Source organism: Pinus tabuliformis, chromosome 2_1, assembly GCF_031772625.1.
Source record: "Pinus tabuliformis cultivar Carrire ecotype Pingquan chromosome 2_1, CPIR1, whole genome shotgun sequence".
In the NCBI taxonomy this organism is placed as follows: Eukaryota; Viridiplantae; Streptophyta; class Pinopsida; order Pinales; family Pinaceae; genus Pinus; species Pinus tabuliformis.
The window spans coordinates 214988671-215011804 of NC_142299.1; the positions used below are offsets into that span (position 1 = coordinate 214988671).

General features: G+C 38.1%; 1 protein-coding gene across 1 annotated transcript in view; it reads left to right on the forward strand.

Annotated features, from left to right (window-relative positions):
* Window positions 1-2775: 2775 nt before the first annotated feature.
* LOC149199514 (uncharacterized) overlaps window positions 2776-23134 on the forward strand; it is an 81502-nt gene continuing 61143 nt past the window's right edge. Inside the window, exons 1-4 of the mRNA XM_089400598.1 lie at window positions 2776-3019; window positions 3093-3195; window positions 10366-10470; window positions 10739-10824. Of these exons, the coding sequence (XP_089256724.1) occupies window positions 2967-3019; window positions 3093-3195; window positions 10366-10470; window positions 10739-10824 (347 nt within the window). The 5' untranslated portion in view covers window positions 2776-2966. The remainder of the gene's footprint in view (window positions 3020-3092; window positions 3196-10365; window positions 10471-10738; window positions 10825-23134) is intronic.

A 23134-nucleotide genomic window follows, 5' to 3' on the forward strand; every position in this document is an offset into this window, starting at 1 on the left:
GCAATTTGTTTATATATATATATATATATATATGTAAACAAATTGCTCCATCATTTTCACTTTGTTTATATATATATATATATATATATATATTTTGCTCCGCTTATGCACCTTACTCTTGGCATATGCTATAGCTCTACTCCTCTGATAGAGTATTTGCCATAATATATTTGCCGAGATTTCGCGCCAATAGTGTATTTGTCTTATAACTCAGTCTTTCTGCCTCCGATAGTGTATATGCCATATATGCATAGTTTTTGGCCGCCGATAGTGTTAGAGCATATGTATATGGGTTTTTGGCCTCCATTTGCATTAAATGCATATATATATGGTTTTCTCCTTCGATATGACCATGTCTGCTCCCATTAGCTCTGTCTGCTTCCTCCATATCGCCGATGACTTTGTTTGCATTGTTTGCTCCATTTGCTCCTCTTCTTTGGCATATATGTATGGTTTGTAAGTATGGCTCTGATCGCTTTGTTTGTTCCATTTGCTCCTCTTCTTTGGCATATATATGGCATAAATATATGCTCTGTTATGCTCGCTCTGTTTGCATATATGAACGCCTCTCTTGCTCTGATATCCTGTGATATGCTTTGATCTGCCTCCTTTGGTAAACTCCTCTTGCTTATGGCTTGGCTATCCTGATGGCCTTGCTCCTGTCTCTTCATGGATCTATTCTGCTTCCCCTTGGCTCCATATCATCATCTAGTATCTAGAATATTGCCATATTGACATCAATGACAACCTAGGTCAACTTGGTTACCCTCATATATATAGGGACTTTATTTGTCTCTCGAATTCCTCGCACTTGGATCATACACTCTCGTGATTAGTGATTCTTCTCTCTTGTACACTATGGAGGCCTAGTTGAGTGACTTCTATTAAATGGAATTATGATGTTACGTGGTCTCTTTTCATGGATGTTTATTATGGATCTTGGATGTCACATGGTGAAGAAAGATAGTTTATTTGCTTTATCTTGGTATTATGTTCTCTAGGTTTATTGTTCATATCCTAAGTTAGTTTATTTCAGATTTGCTCCATTGTCCCTTATTGAGTTAACCCCTTCCTCCAAGTATATGAGGACTAAAGATTGGTTTTTCTTTCCTTTAATCATTCGGAAAATTGAGAACCCAAATCCTAAACCTCAGGGTAAGTTAGTTTATTTTCCCTAGTTTGTTTGGATCTAGTATCACTCTAAGGAAACCTTATAATTGTTTGTATCCTATACTCCATGTGCCCTAGATTGAGGAGCTACTAGTATGTCCCTCTTGTGACATTCTTTCAAAATATAAAAATCATTTTCCTTTTCATTTCATGATAAATTAGAGTTAAATTACAACAAAATCTTATATTTTCAGCACTCAATGACTTGTTGATGTATGCCCCAGGGTTAGACATTTTGTAAAAGTGCATTGGAGAGGCAAAATTGAAGTTGATATATATATATATATATATATATAGGGTTGACATCAAACTTTTCTTTGCTATTATATGCCTTGTTAATTGTAAAAAAATATTATAACATTGTCCTTAGTTCACTCTATAGTTTATCCTTCATTCTTCATAACTTATCAATATATTTAGGGTTAAATTTGATGTTATTATAAACTATTGTTTTGCTACAATTTGTTGATATAAAAACTCATTTTTATAACATACTTGAAAATTTTCTTGATTTGGTGCATTTGAGAAACCTATTCGAGACTCTTTAGATTGATCCTAGCCTTTAGGTTGACCATAGTTCCCTTGAACCCAAATATGAAATTTACTTCCTAATCCACCACAAACCCTAATTTCTCATATCTCTATTTGGTGGATTCACACTATAGGATACTTAAAAGGCACTTAGCTTAAAGTTCGTGGGTTATTTGATCCCAAGCCTTACTATAGAAGCCTCCCTTATGTTGGATTTCTCCTCCACTAAAGAGAAGAGAGTAATTACTAAGGTGCTAGTAATGTCATCCATGTGTAATGCACCTTGTCTAGATCACCTAATAAAACTTTATACCATATATTAGATTTTATTGTAACATACAAGTTTTAAAAATTACCTATTTTTTTTGGAAAAATAAAGCTTAATAAATATATAACTTACTAAGTTTTTATAAGGTTTTTATTGTTCAATTAAGGACCAACTCACATCAACTTCAGTGTGAAACATGATGGTGAAAAAGGCCTAAAGAAGCTTGGGAAGAAAGGGTGTGCACATTTTGCACATCCGGCGTTGTGGAATCGGAAAAACATTTCATTTTGGAATGTGATGCATTCAAAGACATCAGAGAAAGTTATGAGAATATGTTAGCATCAATTTGTTGGCATTGTCTTTTTAACAAGGAGATTGTTGGAAGGTTGGGTCAACTCATCATCTATTTGAATCGGAAAAGGACTGAATTGCAAAGAGCAAAAAATACAGAACTAATAGTCTCATAGACTATTTTTAGTTTCGTAGACTTTAAAATATCATATCATTTCATTTCATAAAAAAACTCATTTACCTGTGAAAATTCAAAACTCTTTTCTTGGCCCACATATTTTCACCATAACACCATGAAAATTTGACCCTAACACAAAGACAAATTAACAACATGGAAGTTTGACCCTAACACAGACAAATTTGGAGAACTCATGCCTTCCATGCTATTTGACACAAACAAGTAATATTGTGACGAGGATAGTTCTCTTACAAAAAAAAATATTGTGGCTAGGATAGTTCCCTCCCTTAAAAAAAAATATTGTGACAAAGGCAATTGGTCAACTTTGCATGCCCGATATGACCTGTTACCATGATAAACATTTCTATCGTATGAAATGTGGAAGGTTTACAAATTGTCCCATGAGAGAAACGTATATATATAGAACCAGTATTGCTATGGGAGCAAATTACAACAGTCGAAATTGACACCAGCTACTACACACAAAGCAATAGGGTCTCTAGATTTTCAGTTTCTTCTAAACAGGGAATGGGAAATTCCCAGGCACGTCGATCGGACCCAGAATTCGAGTCTGCTTGCAGGTATATTCATATTAAACTCACAATCTCTACTGTGTCTGTAAATCTTATGCTTTCGTTTCACCTGTGTATGCAGGAAATTTAGCGAAATTGAGTTGAAAGACTTAAAAACCCTCTTTATTTCGCTGGCCTCTCAATCCAGGAGTAATGGTCAATTCATCATTGCGTCAGTCTTCCAGGTTCTCTGTCTCATTCACTCACACACTGAATTGCTCTTCCTGTTTCTCTCTCACGCGCACACACACTGATTTGCTCTGATTTGAAATGATATACCCACTTCCATTGAAATCAGATCACAACTAAGAAAACAAAAATGAAATCCTATACATTCATTTAGGCGTTCAAAGGCTTAATTGGTTATCCCAAAAGTTCTTAAACCAAGAGGAACAAAATCTTACCCCTTGTATTAAAACCTTTGGCATCATCCACTTTTGGTTGATCAACCTCTTGTGACTGGAGGGGACGAAACTCCCAATATGAGCTTTACATCGTGATGGCCTTTGGACCCGAAGCCACAAAATTAATCCAGGAGAAATCAATTGTTTATGCCATTAACATGTCCTTACAACCTGGGAAATCTTGGTCAGCTGCATTAGAACTGAAAGCACATCTGTTGGGTTTTCAACCTGGGTCATTATCAAAGCAACCACACCAATTTACCACTAGATCACAGCCCAATGGACTTTTGCCTAATCCACTTTACCAGAACTCTGCCATGATGGATAAATTCGTATAACGATAATCAAATGGGGGCACCATTTATTCACATTTTTAAGTAGCTTCTTCCATGGGTGTCTTCTCTAGACTTGTTGAAATAATTAGTGGCACATGAGTCATGTCTTATCTGTTGCATTTGCAAAATCAATATACACTTAGGTACCCCTTTTCGCTCTAGTTAAGGTTATATATAGTCCTTGAACCTTTTGGGTTTTCTATTGCACCGAAGAAGCAAGGTGCACTCTACAGCTTGGCTGGGGTGATCTATCAACTCCCCTTGTTCGCAAGTGTGTTTGTGGAATGGTGCATTGAATATGGACAAGTGGTTTGTGTATCAAATATTAGAACTCAAGATATACACTTTGAGCTTCCCAACCTCAAGGTGCATATCAGATTCAGTTGGATGGATCTGTGCTAGTTTATACACTTTTTACATGCTTTTAAGTCAAAGTAAAATCCAATAGAATCAGAACAGACCAGTAATAGTCTGACATGTTAATGAATTTGACTATACCTTAGCAGTCTCTGGGTCATGATCACGAGTAATTTTGATTTGGTTCTTTCTTTCAAAGAGATAGAAATTGAAGGCTTCCTATACATGTTGCTGGTTTTTGGATTAGAGGCACCACTCATCCAAATGCCTTGGAACTGCTGAATTTATTTAATTAGATGAATTAGAAGGGAAAAGATGAAAACAAGGTATAAATTTATCAGCGTTTTCTCAAATGGGGGCAGTTTGACAAATACTGGAATGTTGAACTCTATAGTGATAATATTCATTGTAGCAAAATTCTGAGACACATTTTCAGGAATATGATACACATATATTTGAAAAAAGCTGAGAATATGCTTTGAAACTTTGTAAAGCTTAGAATATGGAATACCCTTTAGGATCATGCATGTTGATTGATTTGACTGATCTGTAAATTTTCCAAAACTTTAGGTGACTGCTGTCCTATGCTTCTTTATTAAATAAATCTCATCTTGAATTTACTCAATAATATAAATAAAAATCTGAGCATGCATCAATCACACAAATGGCTGGAAAATACAGCGGAAGCATAAAAATTAATTTCACACACATATAGGTAATTACTAATTACACTTTCAAATCAGCTTTCATTCCATTGAAAAAAATTATAAGGAAATCTGCACATGCTGCAAAAAAAACAACATGCGCAGCTACCAAAAAACACCCTAAATGAGATAGCATACCTGCTGAAAAATCCAAAATCCGCAGAAAACTGCTGTACGATTTATAGGACAGCTTGTATGGTCTGTCCATATGATTGTATGAACATGTATGAAACTGTCCGTATGACTGTACAGAAATGTATGGATCGATGTCTCGTATTGCATGCTGCCCAATAATGCCTTTTCCCTGACTGCCGTCTCTCTCTCTCTCTCTCCCTCCCTTGCTCAATTGTTCAAGTGTGTGTAATAGCCTCTACCTTGCCCTCTCTTTATAGTTTTAGCAGATAATCTATTTTTAAGATTACTCCTAGTCTTAAGTACAATTTGAGACACAATTGCTAAAAATAAGACTTTTGCTTTTTTACTAAAGTGAACTACAAAATATAATTTCTTTTCAAAATTAACTTTTTCAAACATATTTCGAACTACTTCTCGCATTTTAACATTGAACATGTGCGGAACTTCCTCTTTAAGCTATAATTCTCAATACTCCCTTTTAGTGAGGAAGGAATTATGCACCAATCTAAGTTTGTTTCTGAATGCCTCAAACTACCTCTTGCCACAGGCTTGGTCAGAATGTCAACAACTTGCTGATTTGTCGTTACATACTGGAGCTTCATTGTTCCATCTTGAATCTTGTCTCGAACAAAGTGATATCTGACCTCTGTGTGCACTGACTTATCATGGAACACTAGATTCTTAGAGAGTTTGATAAAACTGTGATAGCGATAGTAGTTCACCATGGGATCCAACTCCTAATCAAATAAACCTACAAGTAACTTGTGAAGCCAAGTGGCCACATAGCTCACTGTAGTATTTTCCATATTCTGTCTCTGCTGAGAAAAATGCCGTGAAATTCTTCTTCCTATTGAATCAAGATATCATTGTTGATCCCAAACTGAAACAACACCTTAAAGTGCTCTTCCTGTCTATTGTAGTGCTTGCCCAATTTGAGTTTGTATATCCTGCAGCTTCACCTCAACATCTCCAAGATATCATAGACCATACTCCACTGTGCCTCTCAAATACCTAAGCACATGTTTCGCTGCTACCCAATGCCCTTGCCTTGACTCCACCATGAATTGACTCAAGGTGTTCATTGCAAAACATATATTTGTTTTGGTGTTGACTAAATACATGAAAGAACTTATTAGTTGCTTGTACAACATGGGATCTACTAACTCTAAATTTGAAGTTGTCACCTTCTTCAGATTGGTGATCATGGGTGTGGCCATATGTTTGTAGTGCTCCATTTGAAATCTCTTGAGGATCTAACCTACATACTTACCTTACCCAAGGAATATCTTCCCTGGTTTTTACCAAACCTCCAATTCCAAAAATTAATGCATCATGCTAATGTCCTTCATCTCGAACTCAATTGCCATATCAACTTAGCACCTTGCATTGAGCTTCTCATCACATGTAAGAAACAAGTCACCTACATACAACACCAAAATAAGCAGATCGGTCCCAACAAATACAAAGTATAAGTTTAGATCTGCTTCACTTTTGGGTTAGCCCATACTAAGCAAGTATTTATTGATCCTAGAGTACCATGCTAACGGTGCTTGCTTGAGTCCATATAAGGCCTTCTTAAGCTTGCAAACATGGGACTCCTTCCCATGCACTTGAAAGCCCATAAGTTGCTCTATGTACACTTCTTCCTCAATTATCCCATTAAGGAAAGTTGTCTTCACATCCATTTGATGTATCTACCATTTTATGACTGAGACGATAGACATAATTGTTGAGAAATCTAGGGGCAACAACATAGGATGATTTCTCTTCTTTGATAACTGTTTGTTGTGTATTTTTATTAGTTTCTTCTTTCACTTGTTTTATTATTAGTGTTTTCTTCATCACACAACTACCAAACCATAAAGAACAATAAGGCAAAGGAGACAAGATAATATAGGCAATCAACTAGGGCCAAAACCTCTCCACTTTTAGAGGAAAACCCACAAGATTTCTTTCTTCTTATAGAATCTTCGATTGACGAATTCCAAGACCTAGGCCCTTGACCAAAAACCCCTTCAAGACCAAGTCAAAGCTTCTTGATGAACTTTTCTTCCTTCAAGTCAATGCTGGTCAAACTTGTTCCACAACTTCAGATTTCGGCCCTAGCTCAGAATTTCAACTTGCTGTTGCAGACCTACAATTTTGGCATCTTCTGCAGAAACCCTATGTCACACATGTGGCTTGAAAATGGATAGATTTTCTCCTTTCTTCTTCGCTTGACTGGACTTCCCTTCCTTGATGATTCAACTTGCCTGAGAGATTTTCTTTGATCCAAAACTTCGGCTCTCTTTGAGTGACTGCAATTTGTTATCTTCTGCTGCAAGTTGATGCCCTAACCTTTGCATGCGTGGAGGATTATAGCCCAAAACAGATCTAGAGTGCTTCGCTCTTCTCCTTTCTTCGCTAGGTATTATGCTTCTTTTTCTATCTTGATCGAACTTCCTTTGATGCTTGAGTGGGTGTATCTTAATTAGGGTCGAGTACTTCTTTATACAGGCTATCTTGAGCCCTCAAATAGGTCGACTTCACTCTCTAGATAGGCTGACTTGATTGTTAGTACTTGACGAGGTCTTGGAGGGTCATTTGACTTCATTTTAACTCAAACATTTTTTTTACAATATGTAACATGCCCCAAATGGGTCTTTCATACATGACAATGACTTAATGACTTGTAGACTCAATAACAAGCCCTAGGAGCTCACAATGGGAGCTTGACCTAAAAATAAATTTCCTTGAGCATGAAACCCATGTCTCAAGAACAACAATAATAAATTTATTTTTCTCATTACATCAAATACATAAAATCATGATTACACATGTCATTATGAAGACTGAACCTAGTTACATATTTCAACACTCCCTCTTAACTAGGGAGGTATTCATAATCCATACAAGGTACTTGGACATACTCAATCTGAAGAATTCTCATAAGAAGAATTGGATTAGTAACCCATCTGTATAGCATCATACCAACCAACATTGTCACATAGCAAGGCCTTGACTAACAACTCTATCTCTTCACAAGATCAGAGCACAATGCTGGCGAGACCAATGACTTATAGACACCATCATCATTGTCTCTCAAGGTACATACCCCACTAGGGCGTTCACAGAGTATGTCTTTCCAGGATTATTCTTATTTTGGATTCCCAGTCCTCAAAAAATATTGGTCCTCTATGGCTACTTTTATCTTGGATGCCCTACCTCATCCTCAAAGAGTATCAGATGCTAGATGCTTACCCAATCCTCCATTCTTTCTTCCAAAGTGAAAACAAGAATGATGTGTCTATCTCTCCCTCTCAACTAGGGAGGATATACCTATTCCTATGAAGGAAAGTACATATTCCTAGAAAAGGAATGTACCCAAGCTCCCTCTTAACCAAGGACTTGTCCAAGCTCCCTCTTAACTAGGGACTTGTTTTCCAACAACAACTCTTTGGTGGAGATCATGGCACTATCAACTGCTAGGAGAGCTCCTCCTTTTGATGTCATGAATTTCATCTTTATCATTATGGAGCCTTCAATTCTTGGGACTTCTTTGTAGGGCATCGACCATCCATCACTTTCATTCACGAACCATGTCAATCATGTCATCCTTCCTTTCATTAGAAAGTGATCTACTAGTCCATATCTGACATTTCTTCATACAACTACCTTTTTCCACATCATGTTTCCTTCAAGATCTTCCATCCCACCACATGAGTACTAGTTGTAGGTGACATCCACAACTCTCTTTCGGTAGCCCTATATCAGCCCATCTAGATATTGTTCAAAAATAAAAAATGAACATCAAATCAAAGTTACCTTTTGTGATGGTCCTTCATCATGACATCTGCTTGTCGCAACATCAACGTCAACATCCTGCATACATATTGACACATCTCCATGATATTCAATGTCAAGGGTTTCCTTCCTTTCCAGACTTTATCAATCTTCATACCTTTTCCATGGAGATGTCATGGTAAATTCTTCTAGTCATAGAATGTTGATTTCCTTTTTCATAGTTACATCTTTTACGATCTCTTTTTTTTTCTTCGCATATTGCTTCCTAGGAACTTCCATCCATAGTTCCTTCATCTTTGTCAACCACCTCATATTTCATACGAGGACATATTATGTTGATTTCATCTAGTCAATATGTGAACCATGCCTTCATGCATCTCTTCAAAGGAAGAGATCCCTTTTTCTTTGACCATGCCCACAAGGTAGAGAACTGACCCATACTATTTGCAACTATATGATGACATGACTGAATTACATACATGCATACATACCTCTTTCCTTCTTCTAGTCATCTTAGGCTTCCTTCAACAACTTCTTTTCCCTGATTGACAGTACTTCAACCATCTCGGCATGCTGCATTCCTTTGTCACTGTAACGAACAAAGTTCGTATACTCAGAGAGGAATGCTCTGATACCAATGTAACGAACAAAGCTTGTATACTCAGAGGAATGCTCTGATACCAATGTAACGACCAAAAGTCGTATATGCAGCGTAAATCTTTAAAATAATTCAAAGATGTCAATGTTCATTGTAAGACTTGTAACTGTATATTGAATATTGTGTATTGAATTGGTATAAGATATGAGATGATTACAAATGAGAATGAGGGCCTGCTTATATACCCTAGGCAAGTGTCCTTTCATAAATGGTCATGTTTATAAGACATGCCTCTTCATCACTAACTAACTAACCATTAGTTAATTAATTTATATTTATTTATTTTTATATGAATTATATTCATAACACGTACTATCGTAAATAATATTGGAAATTTAAGAATATCAACTATCATATATGCAACTCAATGAGACTATTAACCTGAAACAGGTGTTTGAATTCATAATGAAATTAGAATAATGAAGATAGATTCTGGGAAAATAACTCAGTGCGAATCACTGGTCAACCAAGGTCCAAAACATGGTAATACATGCTGCAGCTATCAGCTTTAATTTTTTAGAATTTATATTGTACTGCACTTCCCCTATTTTTGAGTTCTTTCTTTGTTGTGAATAAGAATATAGCTCTTGGTCATGGCATGTGAGTTTGTATTTAGTTGAAATTCAAAATAATGAACCTTCTTTAATTGTCTGGTGCAACAAATTGCAAAATATGAACTTATATTCCCAATTCTAGTTGAGGAGTTATAGTCCATAAATTGTTGATCCTAAAGAAAAAACTCTTTAATACATAATTTATTTTTCATAAAATTTGCATGCTTCGTTCCTCCTCCTATGTTTTAGTAAGTGTGTAAATGTCGTTCATTTCTTTGTAGATGCAGAGGTTGTTGTCATTATATATTGAATCCTAGGTTCATTACAAGTTTAACCATAGCATAGAGTTCAGAGCATGGTGAGTATTCTGCTTTCTATAGGTATACATGTTTGACATACTTAGTGAATCACTTTTATGTTTTTAGGCATATTATGGAATTCATGGGGCTCTTGGAGCACGATTGTTTGATTTAGCCTCTCGGATGAGAAAAGACCAAATGCTTACCTACGAAGACCTCGTAATTGTTAAGGTAAAAGTATTGTCATTTATATATTGTTTTTCTTTCCTTATCTTGGTTCTGCAATAAACAAATTTCAAATTTGTAATATCAAAATTAGAGAATGGCAGAGTGCATACCCTTGAGCAACATTGTTTCATTGTTTGATTTTCACTTTAAATTTTAAAATACTATCTCCATAGTATTTTGCAATGATAACTCTCTCTCACTCTATGACATGTCGATGCCTAGAATGTATGCCATATAATTTGCTCTGATAGGCTTGAACTTTGGGATGCAGAGTATTTATGAAAAAGGCTGCCGGAATGAAATTGAAAATTTCATCTTTCAGCTAGTTGATTTAACTGGTGATGGCCTTGTGCAGAGGTTGTCTCTCTCTCTCTACTTATCACTTAGCTTTTCTTATGGTCAAAAGAGAATTCTGCTGCTCCTTTTGCATTGCTTGCAATATTGGTAGGTCATCTGTTGTGATTTTTCACATTATAAAAAATGATATTTTCTTGGTGCATTAGGTCCTGTGTAATCAACCAAAGTAAAAAATTAGTTACAAATTAAGAAACTTAAACTAATTTAGATGATGCCAAAAATAGTTAGTTGCTTCATATTTTTAATGCTTTTTGGCTAATTAAGCTTGAAATTAGAATTTAGTTTGATTGGTCAGTATGATGGGGTCCAAGTTAAATATAAATGTTCAAAAAACAATTGGATTTATAGTCAAGTTAATTTTGACTTGGAATTGGTCCATAATTAGTTGCCCAGCTTTAAAATGGTCCATACTTAGTTAACATAATGAGTTGCAGAGCTTTTAAATGTTGTTTTATTCTATAACTTTGTCAACAATTAGCCTATAAGGGGCACGTGCAAACATTTTCTTATAGACTTGGAAAACTAGAACTGAACTGGATTCCATTTTTAATACAAGTTGCTATTCTATTCTTCCATATACCATCCTCTGCTCTAAAGTTTACATGGAGTATTTTCTGCTTTAATCTACGGGTTATGTGTTTTGTTGATAATATGACTGCTATAAGTTCTATTATTTAGTTTTATTTATGTTCTTACTCATCAAGGTGATTGTTGTTATTAGAGCTCTTTTTGTTCCTTTCCTCGTTGATTTAAATCTAAAGCAATCAAGGAATATTTCAAGTGGCACCAAAGCCACACCTTTGCTATTATGATGTGTTGATTTCAGTGACTTTCACCGCAACAATTTTATGGACTGTAGTCTTCTTGTTAAAATATCATAAAAGTAGCTATCTAAGAAAACAGATCAAATTTAGTTACTTGCTGGCAATATTTACTTTTGCATGCAGCAGAAAATTATAAAAGCAATCACACAGTGCACAAATATTTCTGCCCTTCTAGATCAGTTCACCATTCAAAATTTTCTTCAAAACTTACAAGAGCTCCCTTATAGGGAAAATGTCTCTGAGAATTAATCAAACAAACAGCAAACCTGAAAATTATAGTTTGCATGGAAATTGAGGCATCTTGTCTTCGAATCCGTACAGTGGTATGGAATCCATACGATGTTATGGAATCCGTATGGACATATGTACGGCCTGTTCTGCTGGGCTGTAAGACAGCTCTGCCCCTTGTTGAAGACTGGTTGTCTTCTCCTTGCTGAAGACTGGCTGCCTTCTCCTGGCTGAAATACTGCTGAAATCCTTGCCAGTTGGCGAAAATCAGATATCTGATTTTCTCCTTCACTCACGTGACTTGTAAAATTAATGTTTTGTGTGTCTTTGTCCTATGCCCTCTCTTTCTTTTATAATTTTGACATGAGCCACAGAACTAATCTTCAACAGTTGGGATGTAACCGTGAGATCAATTGCTCTCTTTTAATTAAATTATTAAGTGACCCACTTTAGTCATTTTATTAAACTAAAATCACTTTAATAAAAAAATGTTCATTTTATTAATTAATTAATAAAGTGGACTTCTGAAAAAGCATATGATACTTTTAATGACAATTTCCATAAGTAGACACCCTCATGGAAATCCCTGTTTGAGCTACAAACACTAACAATTCCTCTTAACGATGAAGGTATATTTTACCACTCCAAGCTTGTCTCGAACCCGGACGAACTTGCCCTTCACTATGGGCTATGTGAAAATGTCTGCCAGCTGCTCCTTTTGTAGAAATATGTTGGAGCTTGACTGCTCCCCTTAGTGCCATGTCTCTAATGAAGTGGTATTTGATCTGAATGTGCTTTGACCTATCATGAAACACTGGATTCTCCAGGATTTTGATACAACTCTGGTAATTGTAGTGGATCATTGTCGGCTCAAGCTTCTGACCAAACAATGTCGTGAGTAGCTTGTGAAGCCAAATGGATTCACAACTAGCTAGATTGGCTACCATGTACTCTGCTTCAGCTGAACACAGTGCCACTGAGGTCTGCTTACTGTTGACCGCAAACTGAAGCAACACCTAGAGCTTCTCTTTCGATCTGTATCACTGCTTGCCCAGTCTGAATCTGAGTACTCGTGCAACCTCACACCATCTCCACCATGGTATTGCAATCCATATCCTACCATGCCCTGCAAATATCTGAGCACGTGCTTTGCCGCAACCCAGTGATCCTCGGTTCCACCATGAATTGGCTTAGGGTGTTAACGACAAAGCTGATGTTTGGTCGAGTGTTGACTAGATACATGAATAAGCCAATCAATTGGCTGTATTGTCTAGAGTTTGTCAACTTTAAATATGAAGAATCAATCTTCTTTAGGTTGGTCACCATCGGAGTGGCCATTGGTCCTGCTATCCTCCATTCTGAATCTCTTCAAGATCTCTAAAGCGTGCTTCCCCTGTCCAAGGAAGATCTCATCTAGTTGCTGCTAAACGTCAAATCCAAAAAAGTAATGCACTGGCTTGATATCCTTCATCTCAAATCCTGATGCTAGATCTGACTTGCAACTTGCAATCAATCTCTTTGTACTTGTCATAATAAGATCATCCACACACAACACCAAAATGAGGGGCTCAGATCTAACCAACAAGAAGTATAGTTTAGGATTTTCCTCACTCTTGGTGAAGCCTATGCCTTGTAGATAACTGTCAATCCTGGCATACCAGGCCTTGGGTGGCTGTTTGAGTCCATACAAGGCTTTCTTAAGCCTTCATACATTCGTCTCTCTATCATGGATCTCAAACCCCCGTGGCTGCTCAATGTAGACATTTTTTGCAATGGTGTTGTTGAGGAAGGCAGTCTTCACATCCATCTGATGGATACTCCTTCCCATCTCAGAAGCTATCGAAAAACTGCTCGAATAGGGGAGTATCTGGCTATAGGAGCAAGTATCCTCGTAGTCTACTCCCTTTTTCTAAGAGGACCCGCGAGCCACAAATCTGACCTTGTATTTCTCCACATTGCAATATGCTGCATGCTTTACCTTGTAAAGCCACTTGGAAGGCACATTTGACTTCTCTTTTGGTCTCGACACAATCTCCCAGGTATCATTCTTCATGATGAAGTTGTGCTTCTCCACCATGGCATCTCTCAACACGTGTTGCTGGTTCAGGTTGCTTCCTCAAAGTTGGAAGGCCCTGAGTTTTTGATGTTGGTCATCAAAGCCATTTACGTTGAAAACTTCCGTGGAGGTTTGCTCTACTTGAAAGTGGTCTTGGGAGGCTTAATATGCTCCTGAGCATCCTGCAAGGTTTGCTTCGCGCTACTTGGCCTCCTAACTGATGTCGAAGGAGTTGACTGCTCCTCCTGCATTGAAGGTTGGCTATCTCTGCTACTGGAAGTCTATGCTTTCATCTCCTCTTTTGGTTCCTCCTCCTAAGCCCCTCTTGCAACTATTGCCAAGTTTTGAGATTTCCTAGATGCCAAGTTCTTCCCAAACTTGACATCTTGGCGCAACACTATCTTCTGTTGATCTATGAGGAAGACTCTATAAGCCTTTGAATCCTTGTTGTATCCCACCAAAATGCCCCTCTCACCTGAGGGCTGCAACTTTGTCCTCTTTTCCGCAAGTATGTGGATGTAGACTAGACAAGCAAATATCTTGAGATGTCCTATCTCAGGCTTCTTGCCTATGAATGCTTTCTTCGGTGTCGTATCCTCTAGAATCTGGTGTGTGCTCTTGTTCTCCAAATACACTGCTGTTTTGCATGCCGCAGCCCACAAAAGCATCAACAAACTTTGATAATGGATCATGGCCTTCATCGTATTGATGATAGATCAATTCTTCCTCTCTGCAAGCCTATTTTGCTGTGGGTTGTAGGCCCCTATCTTCTCCCTCTTGATCCCTGACTCTCTGTAGAAATCTATGAACTCATTAGAGGTTTGTTTACCCCCATTATCTGTTCTCAACACCTTGATCTTCCTTCTCGTCATGTTCTCCACCTGAGTTTTGAAAGCTTTGAAATCACTGAAGACCTCACCCTTGGTCTTCTTGAAGTAGATCTAGGTCTTCCTGCAGAAGTCATCAATGAAGGTCACATAGTAAGATGCACCCTTTACTGAAGATACTAACATAGGCCCTGCTTGTTGATTTTTGGGGTGGTTGCGGTTGGTATTTCCAGCTACTCCAAGTTGGCTCATAAAAGAAATATAAACGAAGAAATTTAGAATTTAAATTGCATCCAAAAGTCAAGTTGGCCCAGCATAAGATCATGTCAGCCTATCCATGAAGACACTCCAATTTGGGCACCCTAATCCACTATATAAAGGCACTTGACCTCCTCCATTTGGAAACAATTTTATCGTAACATATCCTTTCAAAAAGGAGCCACAAATCTTCACAAGAAGGACGAATTGAAGCAATAGAAGATGAGTTTCTTATTTGTGTTTGAGAAAGAAGAAAGATTGAAGTTACTGTTGTTTTAAGGAGGCTGAATTTCTAATCATATTACAATCTATGTAAGGGAGATCCGAGCCCTAGAAGAGTGCCGAACGATCCCCTATTTAGGCCATAGAAGGAGATAATAAGCCATTGAAGTTTTAGATCTATTCTGTATTGAGAAAGAGGGCCGAAGCCCTAGAAGGAGGCCTAAAGACCTAAAGTCTACCAACAATGAAAGAACTAAAGGCCACATGTTTGTACAAGAGCTTCTGTGGGAGGGACGAAGCCTTGAAAGGAGACCTTGTAATCTCAGGTTGATATAAAGGCAGGGTTGAGACCCTGAGAAACTATTGTTCATGAGAGAAGAGCTGGTCTAGCCCTAGGAATTCTCAGGTTAACTTATAAAACTTAGATTGTACCTTTTCTTGAATTGAAAAATTTTCTCCTAGAAAAGATTGTTGGGTTTTCTCTTGAGTTTGGGTTTCCTAGGTGAAAAGTTTGTGTCTCTTTCTGTGCTTATCTATCTCTTTATGATCCTACTGTGAGTATTGCATTATGGTTGAGATTTTCTATGTATAATTGTTAAATGATGAATGTGACATTCAACACAGCTAAATTAGAACGGATTAGATCCAAAATGCATTTGGATTGAATCTCGTTGCTAGGGAAAGATGCCTTGACATTCTTGCCAAGTGCACACACTTTGCACACCCCTTGTTGGTCCAGATTGAAGTTTGGAAGCCTAATTACCATTCGTCTCAGTAATGATACAACTCTGTGATGGAGATGTCCCATCCTCTTGTGCCAAAGCTTGCACATGCTCTCATTGGTGTACACTCGTGCCTAAGCAGGCTAACCCCGAAGTCTATATAGGTTCCCCTCCCGGACTCCATTCCTCACTGCAATCTCTACCCTAGTTCCCTCCAGGCAGATGAACACTTGCCTCCTTCGGAAGTTAACCTCATAACCTTTGTCCTCCATGACTGAGGTGGACAAAAGGTTCTTCTTTAGGCTAGATACATAGAGTACCTCTTGTGCATCAAAGGACCCTCCTGATGCAAGCTTGAACTGAATTGTCACCTGCCCCTTCACTGAATACTTAGCATCATCACCAAGCTCAATATGGATCCTTGAGTGGTCCTGTACAAAACTACTAAATGACTCTCTAGCCTCTATCATGTGGTGAGAGGCACCACTATCCAAGTACCAGGCGCTTCTAGCAATGGTGTTGGTAGAAAGGCGAGACATGAGTGAAAAGTCTCTTGAACTTTAGAGCAAACTCGCTCAACTATGTCTTTGTTGTCACTGCAATTGTCTGCAACTTCCCCTTACCCATCTTGCTCCGTGGACGCTAAGAAGCAAAGTGGCCATTCTTATGACAAGTATAGCATTTGATATTTTCTCATATCTCTCTTATGCCTGAATTGCTGTCCCTCTCCTTGATTATCACCCTTCTTGATGGAAACTTTCCATTTGGTCTTCTTCATCTTGCTGACTAGGGCCAAGTTTTCATCTTCTACTCATCGCCCCTGCTTGTTGGTCTTGGACTCTTTACAAGTCTCCTCTTGGATGCAGTCATCCCAAAGTCTCTCTCAATTGGGAAGATGTTCTTGAGCACAAATGCCCATGATGAATGGTTCCCAATCCTTGGTGAACCCATTCAGAGCAACATTCACTAGCTCTACCTCCAATACAACTTCTCCAATAATTGCAAGTTTGTCATGGATTTGTGTGATCCTCAATGCCTCATAAGGTATTTGGTTACATTGTTGAAGGGTTTCATTCTGCATTCTTTGAGCTTAGTTTTGAGAATCATTTTCTGATATTAATCACATAATGCTATGTGATTAATGGTAATATTAGATTCTTAAAGTAAAAGTGACATTCTCCTTTATCTTTCATTTTCATCCTTAAATTTTAACATTACCATTCAGGATGTTTGATAGTGGTTCCAACCTCATTGGGTTTCATATGGAGAAAGTAGAACTTTAGATCCCACTCAAAATACAACCGACTTGATAGTTTTCTAGATTTGAGGATTTTGTGGGTTGATATGTTTTCATTTGATTATATCATGTATGGGGATATGGAATTGGCATTTGATCAACAATACCAACCTCTATGTACCTCGATATTGGTGGCAATGATTGTTGAACTCCCTTATCATGACCCTAGGGAAAATGTACCCATCATTCAGTGAAATCTCGATTTGACATGTTAAGCTTTTTCTATCTTATTTTAATGCTTAGGGTGATATTGATGATAAGGATACCAATATGGACAATGATTTAGATGATATGAAGTACTAGCTATTTGTTGTAGCATGGTTTTTTTTTGGACTCTACAAACCATTTAGGGCCTCTTTGTTGATGTATTTTTGGTTCATAGATGTATTGCATTTAGTGCTATTTCATTCATATGCATTAGTTGTATGATTAAATTTGTATCATACAAATGTTTTATATATTTCATCTTTTATGTATGTTTCACGAATTTGTTATATTTTTAAATATATAATATATAACATGCCCTCCGTGTCTTGTCTCGGGGATCACCATGTCGCATGTCAAATACTTATATTTTCATGTCCTTTGTGTCTTGTGACTTTAGTATCTGGTTCATTGACTTGGTTTGTAAGACCATTCTGCATTAAAAGCGGGTGCCTCTTTGTGTCCTTGTAAAAGTAGGTTGCTAAATTTGGAACCAAGCATAAGTGCTAGAATCAAAATGCCAAGAAAAGATGCTAATCACAAGTGAAAATGCCAAAATTAAGTTCCCTTCGGCCTAGAACACTTAGATCAAGAAGATCACAAGATGAGATGATGCAGTTTATAGTTTAATTCGTGTATTTATACGAATTTTTGAATAATACCTTGAATTAATAATGTAGCATGTCTTGTGGGAGGACTCACAAGACAAGGGCTATACCTTGTCGCAACAATGAGGTAGATTGCCATTATCACCTCAACAATCTTCCCTCAGCTCTTTATTGGGATTTCACCACAAAGGAGGCTTCCCAATGATCACCTAAGAGGATATTCTATGTTATATGGTTCAACGTGATAAAAGTATTGGCTAGGTGGAGATACTTCAAAGGGGGACAATGGCTCAAGGCTCTTTAATAGGGAATAGCGAATCATGTACCTAGACTAACAAAGGCAAATATGACCTAGGGTTTATTGATATGTTGCAACAAAGGAGTGCCTAGGTACATGCGAGTCAAAGAAAGGGTTTAAAGATCAACAAAGGAGCAAAGCAAATCCTCCAATTAAGACTCAAGTTGAATCCCTTACTAGGGTTAGGGTTTCTAAGGCATAAAAAAACTAGAGAAGGATGACGTCAACCTTTAAGTGGAAATTTTGCCATTCAAAAGGCTAGATTTTGATTTTAAAGGATCACCAAGGTAAGACTTAGGTTTTATTACCTGAAATGCTCATCCACTAGAGCCCTAAACTAATTTGGCCCTAGCTAAATGCCCTAGTGACTTGCTTTAAAAGGCTTAGAAAATATAAAGGAAGGAAAAATATTAAGCTTTTAAATTTTTTTAACCAACATCGAGGTTGCTGATGCCTAATCCTACTTGGATGATGGAGTCTTTAGGGCTACTTCAAGAGATAAAGGACAAATACCTAGAGTAAGGGGTGAAAGCTCTTGTTTCTACTTATATAAATCATAACTATCTTTTTCGTGAGGGGAGAAATTAAATAGGAGAAGCGCACTAAGAGGTCTCCCATGGATTTCAAGGAAGAGACAATCAACATGCAAAAATTATCCAAGATTTTCCATAAACAATTTGTATGTAGACATGGAGCATAGAAAAACCCTAGCAATAATTAATTACATGTAAAAACTTACAAATTTTCCATGAAAAATCCTTCTTTCAATCTCAAAATTACATTTCCAAGACATAAGCCAATCTCTAATAGCAAGAGCACCATAAAAATTATATCGCCACAAATAGCGAATTCAACAAAGGCTAAGTCAAGCTCTCAAGAGGAGGCTGAAATCCAAGTGTGATGTTGACTAGAATGAATGGAAGGATCCTCAATTTATATGAGGTCTATCCTTCCGTTTTACAACAAAATATTAGCCTAAAAGCCCCATGACACGTTTAATTTTGAGTATGAATCAAGATAGTGGGTTACAAGCCAACCCAATAACTCATAATAACAAGAATATGCCAGAAAATTCCATATATGGGTCGAAACTCTCTATAAACATGATGTCATGCCCCCTTTGGGTAATAAATGTTATGAAAGTGCACAGAATGGGCTAGGGGGACGCCCCATCATCATAATCGACTATATCCTTTAGGGGAAGCCCTCAAGAAGTGCCTCAAAATGTCTCTATGTTAAAACCCTACTCTGGGTACCCTACATCATCTTCAAAGAGGCCAAAAGTATGACATGGCATAGTCTCTCTCTAGCGTTGTGGCTCCAAGTGGTAGTACAAGCCCTCCCTTGTCATCTTGGGGATGACCATCATCATTTGGACTTTGTATCAGGTAATGCCCATTAAATAGTGTCAAGGCCATCCTGGGGGCATGTTGGGTCCTGTTGCCCACCAAAAGTGGGTATCCCCAGGAGAGCTTTTTTTCCTATTCATCTTCTTCAGTCGGCAGCCAACAACCCTTGACAACCACCTTATAACCGATGGGATATGCCACTTTATCTCCACTCCCTACATCAGTTGTATGTTTCCTTGCCCCTTTTCAAGAGCATATGTTAGAAGGTGGGCAATTCGACCCTAAAGGTATGTTTTTCATTGTGTAATTAGGTTCTTATGCTTGTTCTCATTTGGGCATGGAGTATTGGATAACTTGGAAGAAGGAAGGGCTTTGACCATGGTTTTGTTCCCTCACCTTAAATGGGGGGGGGGGTTAATCTTTAATCGTAGTCTCATTGGATCTCCCCTATTGGCCTATGGCTTTAGGAAGGGCTTGATTTGGGAAACCTCGATTTTGGTAGCGTGGTTCCATTTTCTAGTTTTATATTTTTCACTCCCCTCCGCATATTATAAGCCCTATTTCACCATTTCCTTTATCTGGGTCCACATGACCATTGGGTTCACAGGGCACTGGCATAGCCCCTCCCCTTTTCCACATATCTGGGTCGGGCTAGGAAACATTGCCCTAGAGGTTGATCCAGCTAAAAGAAAATTAAAAGCATAGCACGACCACAAGCAAGAAACAAAAGAAAAAAATAATAAAATGCAAAATATGGCTGGGACATTTAATATAGCATGTGGGCAAAATCCAAACATGAGCTCTACCCCTTATCATGGCCATCACCCTGGTTCCTAGGGCCAATGAGTGCCCCTCACATCATAAAGAAACCAATGCATGTCCCAACCCCTAATGGGCAATAAATTGCCCCACCTTAAGGGGGTAATAACTGCTATACATCATTCACAACATGCCTAGAGCCCTGAGTAGTAATACAAAGAAAAATCAAGAAAAGGCAAAAGGCAAATAAAGAGGGGTGGAAAAACAAAGGTTGGGGTAACTCATGCAACCACGATTGTTCCCTCCTCACATCCGTATGCCCAATATGTGGACTTTTTCATTATTGCTATCCTTGTACCCATGGCATTTGGCTCTAAGACCCCCTCATTCCCATTTCGTTCCCTCATTATCCATATGCCACCTATTAATTGAAGGATGTGCCAGGGACATGTCTTTCCCCTTAGGGGTTGGGAACACTTAATAATGTCATTTATTAACTACTCCTACCTAGGGAGGTAATACTATTACGTGATCAAAACCCCAAATTTGGAAGGGAATCCCCATATGAAGTCTCAATTTTCCCTTGATTAACAAGCTTGTTTCACTTAGATACACAAATGATTAATGTTACCTAATGGTGGAGATGCAACACTGGACATTATGTGTGATTGGATTTCATCATGGGTTGGGCAAATTAACTGGGGCCTAAGTCCACTAGAGTAGCACATGACACCCTACAGGTGAAGCGTTGAGACTCGAGAGCCATGGGATTCCTATCACTTGCAGAGCATCATTCCATTCCATGGGCACCTACAACAACCCAACAGTTTGTGCTTTGTTGATTTTTCACAATGTTCTATGCTGTAATAATCACTTAAAACAATTTCATTCACCCTAGTAACAGTTAAGAAATTATTGATAGAAAAATGAACAATAAATGCACAATAGAAGATAGCCAAGCACAATGAGACAGAGATTTTGGTCAAAGACTAGGGAAAAACCCACAAGAGGGAAAACCCAAAATCAATTTTTCTTCTTCAATTAGTCAATCAATGTTCAACATGAGCTACATAGTCCAGTTGTACATCTAATGACTAGTCAAAGTCAAAATTTGACTTTACTAAGTCAAACAAGTCAAAACCGATCCAATGAGAGAGAAATAGTCAAATCTAGTCAAAGATACCAGTCTACAATGCACGTGGAGGTTCGATCAACCACAATCAACATCTTGCAATAATTGGTCAAAGTCAACAGTAAAACTCGCCCAAAAAAGTTTGGTCAACCCAACAAAATATTCGATCTTCCTTTCTCAGTCAAACTCAATCGAAACAGAGGCCAACTCTTGCAATTATCGGTCAAATTCCACAGTCAAATTTGCGGTCAAACCCTAGTGCAACGTGCGGTAAACCTCAATCAAAGTCCCTAGAAAAGTTCGGTCAAAGTCTCCTGCAATTCAGCCTTCCAATACTGTCAAGAGATTCAGTCAAAGTAGCCCAAGACAAAGGAGGTCAACGCAGGTAGAAAATAGATAAGAAAAAGTTAACTTTAGTCAAACAAAAAATGCCCTCCTCCTTCGCATGTGTGGAATTGTCTTTGCAAATTTCAAATGTATGTGAGTTGATGTGATGTGTCAAATTGTCCTCCAACGAATGTCTATTTATATGCATCTTAGGAGGGGCCATTTCCTTTGGTAGGGTTGACTTGTTGGACTTAGGGTCGACTTGGTCAAATGTGCAAATGTGACTTTTCTCCATGGTTTGCAAATGATTTTGATGGTGAAATTTAGACCATAGCTGCCCAATTTTCAACACTCCCTCTTAGCTAGGGAGGAATTTCTAGCTGCACCATAAGACTCATTGGATGTACATGTCTCAACATAAGAGAAGCTCATCTCGTCACATCTCATCTCACCTAAACAATGATGACTCAATCCATAGAAGAAGAAGAGTGATCCACTTGACAATAAGGGAGATCAATTTACCATAACCAAGTCCATGGCAGTGATAAATGACCTTGGTAGAGATCACACACCCTATGTCCACTGATTGACCCTCACTCAACTTGATCCACAATAATCAAGTGGTAGAACACCTGCATCCAACACTTAAGGGAGATCAATTTACGACAACCAAGTCCATGGTAGTTGTGTCCGACCTTTATAAAGAGCACAAACACCTAAGTCTCCTCACCCACTAGCTAGATGAGTGGCAATCTCGACAAGCTTAACCAAGTCCATGGCCCTTTGGTCAATAAATACACAAAGGTGATTTGCGGTTAGGATGCATATTGGGGCATGTACTCAGCCAAGTCCATGGCTTTAAGGAGCACCCTCGCACCCAGGAGCCTCGCTACTCAATCCCTCCTCACCAAGTCCATGGCTAGTTGAAAGACTGGGGGAGAGCATATGCTTAGTGTTCTCGATCAGTAGTGTTCCCTCTTGGGGAGGGATACATTCTCCTGCACTCCAAGCTGCTCTCTGAAGAATAAGAACTTTGCTTTTGGCAAAGGCATGGTGAGAATGTTTCCAACTTGCTTATTAGTTGAGATGTGTTGGAGCCTCACTGCTCCTCGCAATACCATATCTCCGATAAAATGGTACTGATCTCAATGTGCTTCGGCCTGTCATGGAATAATGGATTCTCTGAAAGTTGGATCCCG